This window comes from Phalaenopsis equestris, unplaced genomic scaffold (genome assembly GCF_001263595.1).
Source record: "Phalaenopsis equestris unplaced genomic scaffold, ASM126359v1 Scaffold000544, whole genome shotgun sequence".
In the NCBI taxonomy this organism is placed as follows: domain Eukaryota; kingdom Viridiplantae; phylum Streptophyta; class Magnoliopsida; order Asparagales; family Orchidaceae; genus Phalaenopsis; species Phalaenopsis equestris.
Window position 1 is genome coordinate 11,332 of NW_018164984.1, and position 6,592 is coordinate 17,923.

Consider the following 6,592-nt stretch of genomic DNA (forward strand, 5'->3'; position numbering starts at 1 on the left):
CCCCCCCCCCCCCCCCCCCCCCCCCCCCCCCCCCCCCCCCCCCCCCCCCCCCCCCCCCCCCCGACCCCCCCCCCCCCCGCCGCTGGTCAAATACTTCCTAAATCTGCTTCTTCATTTTTTTCGGTAGTCAATCGATTTTCTGCTACAACCTTCTCACAATCGTCGAAATGGGGAGAAAAAAGATGGAAGTGAGAATTTGGAAACGGAAAACTCGGTGGCAAGTGGCTTTGGGATTTGAGTCTTATGGCAAGGTGGACAGTTGTTGCCAATTCTATTTCTATAATCTAAAAAAAATTAGGATATTTTTTTCTTTTATCTTACAAAACTATATTCACAAACGATAATAATTGAATTTTTTAAAAAAAGCATATAATTTTTTTTTTATTCAAACAGCAAATATCGAAACTTTATAATGATTACTATTTTGAAGCTGGTTTTAATGGAGCTTTTATGAATGTAGAAGCTCTCTCAAACAAAGCCAATGCAAAGGAAAGATAGCATGTATGTATAAATTGAAGTTTAGGTGCTAGATATGTAAATACATAGAAATTGTAAAAGCTCTCTCAAACAAAGCCAATGCAAAGGAAAGATAGCATGTATGTAAAAATTGAAGTTTAGGTGCTAGACATGTGAATATATAGAAATTGAGTGATACGTGTGTAAATCTTCCAAATCTTAAATATTTGGTTTATTTGGTCGTTACCTTATTTAGGCTCCATTCTAGCTTCCTATTCATTTCCTTAAAATCAGTTGTTTGTCCAATCGCCCCAGATTCCAAGTCGAAGCTAACCCTGCAGAGTACTCAACAATATATATATTTTAGGACGTCAATAAACGATAAAAAAAGGCAGGTCATACATACGTAATGCTTTAACATTAATTAATATCTACGTAGGATAAAAAGACATACATACTACCCAATTCTTATACGTATACATCTAACACCCAAACTTTACATATCACATCAAAAATACCGGCATTTTACCTTTTAAAAAGTGAATTACACTTTTTCATGCATAGATAAGGTGATATTTAAGTAATAATCGAAGTTTAGTGTTGAATAATAGAAATACATAAGAATCGAGTGGTATGCATGTAAATCTTCCTAAACACAACTGTAAAACAGATGAGAGTAAGGCAGATGCTGTTGCTAATGATTAAAAATCCTCTTTCTTGAGCCATGAATCATGATAAAACTTAAATTAATGCCAAATTGTCTTCTACATAGTTGGACAATAAGACATTGATAAAAGAATAAATAAACTTTAATTGGAACAGCAAAAATTACAGTGTTCTCAGAATGCAACCAAATCCACAATAAAAATTAGGAAGATTTACGTACATACCACTTAATTCCTATTTATTTACATATATAACACCTAAATTTTAATTTTTACATACATGCCACCTTCACCTTACGTATGCATGAAAAGTGTATTTCACTTTTCAAAAGTTAAAATGGTGCTATTTTTTAGATATGAAAGATTTGGGTGGCAAAAATGTGAAAGGTAAAATTTAGGCTTTAGATATGTAAATACATACAAATTGGGTGGTTAATATTTTAATGCCCCTAATTAAAAACAAGAACCAAATAGAAATATCACCTTGTTGTATATTTTGGCACTGGCATTTGCACTGTAATTGTATTTGCATTTATACTTGATAAAAAATCGGCACGGATTTTAATAATGACTTCAGCCTTCACCAAAGAAAAAAATATATTTATATTAATTAAAAAATAGATTAATGAGTTGACAGCTATTTAGACTTACGGGTGTAAACGAGTCAAGTCCAGCTCGAACCACCCTTGACTTCAACTTAAGGCTTGAGCTTGATTAATTAATTTACTTCGAGTGCAAACTTAATTTTAAAAATTCGAGCCGGATCAAGGTAATAAATAATAAAAAATCACTTGATATAAAATATAAAGTATAATACTTAAAATAGTTTTAATGATTTTAAGATAAAGTCTTGAATTTTAATATATTTTAAGTATATTTTATATTACTTATTTTTTAAATGAGCCGACTCACAACCTAACAAGTCGAGTTGTGGCTGGTTTGAGCTTTAGCTTGCTAGCTCATTGAGCACAGCTCAGAAGCAATTTATCGAGCCGGGCCTGAGTCAACTTAACTCAGTTACACCCTCAATTTAGACCAACGCCGATTCACCAGATCAAAAGAAAACTAGTGTCAATATTTTATGCACCTTGAGGGGCCCAGCTTCTTCAATCAATGCATTGATACGGAAAGGAGGCTTGAATTCTTGAGTCATTCTGTAGTTCATGACAGAAAATTCTCCATCAGGTGGTACCTGTGATCAAAGATAGTATTATCAACAGTAATCTTAATATTTTCATTTAAAAATGCATTATACTAAGTGAAGATGTAATGAATATATTAGTATTTAGCTATAACTTTCTTTATGATAAACTCACCAAACTTAAGGTTCTATCCAAATCAAAATTATCAAGATGTACAGATTCATGGAAGTTACAATCATCGAGGATCACCGTCCCTCCTCCCGAAGAACTTCTATAATCTGCAAAATAAAAAAATTGGAGGTGAATGCAGTGCTCCACTTTAAACTTAAGAAGCATTTATGTACATGTCACCCAATCCCTATGTATTCACATATCTAGCATCTAAACTTTACTTTTTACATTTATACCACCCAAGTATTTCATATCACATCAAAAATACGACCATTTTAACTTAAAAAAAAGAAGAAATTCACCTTTTCAAGCATAGTTGTGGTGTATATGTAAAAATTGAAGTTTACGTGTTAGATATGTAAATACATAGGATTTGAGTAGTATGCATGTAAATCTTCCTAAACTTAGTGGACTAAAAGTAAGAATGGCTAATCATGTTCTTAAACAAAATAGAACCCAACACTTAAAACCACCAATCTAGAGCAATGGATAAGAGCATCATCACCATCAACAACTATTTGAGGTTGGCTTCTCCATTATTTCATTGGAAGATTGACATCCATGCCACTTAATTCCTATGTATTTATATTTCTAACACCTAAACTTCAATTGTAACAAATATGACACCTTATCCATGCATAAAGAGGTATATTTCACTTTTTGAAAGTTTAAAAAATGATATTTTTGATGTGATGGAAAAGATTTGGGTTGATGTAAAAAGTAATCTTTACGTGGTAGATATGTAAATACATAGGAATCAGGTTGTATGTATGTAAATGCCCCTACTTCATTTTGAGTACTATATGAAACATTAAGCATTTTCTATAAATATGATTTTGTACAACCTTTGACAAATATTACCTTCTTCTACCCTCTTCCTTCAGAAATCATTCGGCAGTAATTTATCTACACATCTGATGAGTATAGTTTCTATCATTCATTATCCATTTCCAACCACTCAAGTCTATTACTTCATTTGCAATAGCTGACACTCTCACGATTCATCTAATATAATTATTCATTAATATATTCTTTCTAGTTTTCATGCATATAAATCTTAACATTTTCATTTCAATCACACTTAGTTTGGCTACCGTTGACTTTCTTATAACCCAAACTTACAAAATGAACAATATGACTGTCATAATAAAATTTTAAAATATTAATTAACTTAAAAAAAATTTATCACCTATTTACGACACCTGCTTCACAGGTGCCGTTTGAGCGGCGAGCGAAAGCGAGAAGGACAGAGGAAAAAGTTTTGCCCTTAAAGAATAAAGAAGAAGAAGAAGAAGAAGAAGAAGAAGAAAGGGAAGAGGAAGGAGGGGACGAGCGGCTCAAATCTAAGAGGTGAGCCGCATTCGAGGGAGGAAGGGAGGAGGCAAACGGTTAAAGGGCACGCAAGAAGAGTTACTTCATGCAGGAGACGCTCGATCAAACACCTGAAGGCTCAAGCAAGCCTTCCTAGTGCATCCATTTCCTGTACGAGGTAGAAGAAGAGCACAACTTTCTATAACTTTGCCGAGCAAAAGATGAGGACAGGCTTGTGCAGCTTTTTTGCATCCGCAGTTCAGGGAGCAGTCAACCAAGAGTTTTGTCCATGAACTTAAGGGCTTGAATGAGCAATGGAATCGACTGAGTGAAAGAACTTGGATGTTTTTAGGCATCATTTCGAAGCAACAACAACAACAAAGCTTGATCCCAATGGGGTCAGCTACAAGTTCAAAAAACTGTTACATTAAAAATTGTTAAATTTTATTAAAAATTTTTAGGAATTTTTCACAATAAAAACTAAGGCAGAAGGAGAGGAATTTCATGTATGAAGTTTAAATTTCATATTTAATTATTATTTTCTTCATTAATTTGTCTTAAATTACAAAATAAGAACCCTAAATATATAAGCTAATTAAATACAAATTATTATTATAGATGCACCAAAAGATTAGATTGGACTAAGGAAAAGGAGAATTTGATTACATCGTGCCAGTGGGCAAATATGATTTTATTATTGAAAGCAATTGCAACTATTTTTATTGCTTCCAATAGTTCTTTTAAAATACAAAAGTTCATATTGTTTTAAATAAAGAAATAATAAAATATGATATATGCATGATATGCATGCATATAGAGTTATCCCGAGATGATATTAGTTGAAGGATGTGATGTTCCCATGCACTAAAATAAAAATTGAAATGAAAATGGAAACGATTGCCTACTTTTTTGGTGGGTTGAAAAATGTTAAACTTATACTTTTAGTATATATTCAGACGGTGACTTCCTTTTACGAATATTGTAACAGAAATAAAAAAAAATAAACCTAAACTATTTTCTTTATTGTTTGATTTTTATTTCTCACACTTTTCTACTAATTGCAATTAACAAAATATTTAAAGATGAAAATTATTATTTTAAAAACATTTTGTTCACTAAGTAGCTTAGCACACACCTTTGGTTGCTCAAATTTAATAGAAATACTTGTTATAAGAAAGCTAGATCCTAGAGAGCGTGTACAGACGTCAGGAAGCTCAGGCTGATAGGTATTATACTTTAGTTTTTTTGTTTTGACAATGGCAAGAGTTTAAGTATGAATAACTTATTGTACATTAAAATTTTATGAAATAGAATGCCTTTTTTTGTGTTTTGAATCATTTTATTTATGAGTTGAAACGGTTGGATAATTTTCTTTCGTCTGATAGTCAGTTCTCGTCTCGATAATAATCCAAGCTTACTCCTAGGCCGAATCGTGATGATAACTGGCCTAATTATATAATTATAATATTACCTTTAAGCCTCAACTATATTCTTTGATCACATAATACTTCAAAATTACAATGTTTTAGATAACTCTACCTTAGCTCTAGAGGTCATATCCACATTCTTTTATATTATAAATCCAAAATATTTCAATCAGGCAAATTTAAATATTACTTTATCCTCTAATAATATTGATGACTTTCTTATAACCCAAACTTAAATGCATACAATATAACAGGTCTAATTATATTTTTATAATATTACCTTTATGTCTTAACTATATTATTTTATCACATAATACTCCAAAACTACAGCATTCTAGATACTCTACTTCAACTCTAGAAGTTATATCCACATTCCTGCGTATTATAGATCCAACATATTTAATTTTGGCAAATTAAGTATCACTTTATCATCTAATAATATCGATTACTAATAATTAATATGATACAAACTAAGTTTCAATCAAATTGATAATCATACCATACATAGAGTTTCCAACATTTCTGCCAATGCTTAGGTCCTCATTAAGAGCCAATCGTATATCAGGATTTCCACTGAGGTAGCTTTTCATTTGAATAGTTCCATCAATCTCAGAAGTAAGTATATATCCCTGCATTAAGAGATTTCGATTATGTTGATGAAGATGATAATAAAAGGTATAGTTACAAATATATTAATTGATGTTTGAGAAATTAAAAAACTTAACCAAAACATAATTAATCATCCATCATTGAAATAAAGAAATAGACCCATTTTGTAAGAGAAATAATTGAATCTATGTGGAGAGCTCAAATTATTATGATCCACTTGAAATGTATATAAGATGATGAAACCCAGATACCAAAAATCTAACAAAATTTATAAGAGAAAATTTTCATATATACCATAAATTTTTATGTATTTACATGTCTAACACCTAAAGTCGATATTTACATTCATATCTACGCATGAAAAGGTGTATTTAACTTTTAAAAAGTTAATGACAGTGGTTTTTTCGATGTGATCTGAACAATTTAAAAGTTATGTACAAAAATATGAAATTTTAGGTATAAATATGTAAGAATTATGTAGTATATATGTAAAAGCCCCAATATATAAGAGCCTCCAAACCTAAAACACTAAAAAAAACGAGCTGAACACCGCAATATATAAGCTCAAAATAGAGTGAAGCCTGTGATGATTTTTGAGTTTTTTTTTTTTTTTTTGGAACGAGTCAAAAGTGTTCTTAAAAAGTTATGCTAGACTAGCTACAGATATAGGATTACACTAATGATCAATATTCAATTTGTATAATTTTATATCAGTTGTGGAAAAAACTATTTTAAGATATTAAAAATAAAACACTTTAATGCATAGGATTTAATAATTCTAATCAAAGAGGCTTATATATATATATATATA

At 31.1% G+C, this 6,592-nt stretch overlaps 1 protein-coding gene across 2 annotated transcripts in view; it reads right to left on the minus strand.

Annotated features, from left to right (window-relative positions):
• Nucleotides 1–6,592, minus strand: part of LOC110029052 (AP-4 complex subunit mu-like) — a 49,282-nt gene that overhangs the window by 5,229 nt on the left and 37,461 nt on the right. For both annotated transcript variants that reach the window (XM_020731163.1, XM_020731164.1), the window contains 5 exons: nt 5,672–5,801; nt 2,438–2,541; nt 2,209–2,313; nt 1,605–1,699; nt 704–791 (listed from right to left, as the gene is read on the minus strand). In XM_020731163.1, the coding sequence (XP_020586822.1) occupies nt 704–791; nt 1,605–1,699; nt 2,209–2,313; nt 2,438–2,541; nt 5,672–5,801 (522 nt within the window). The remainder of the gene's footprint in view (nt 1–703; nt 792–1,604; nt 1,700–2,208; nt 2,314–2,437; nt 2,542–5,671; nt 5,802–6,592) is intronic.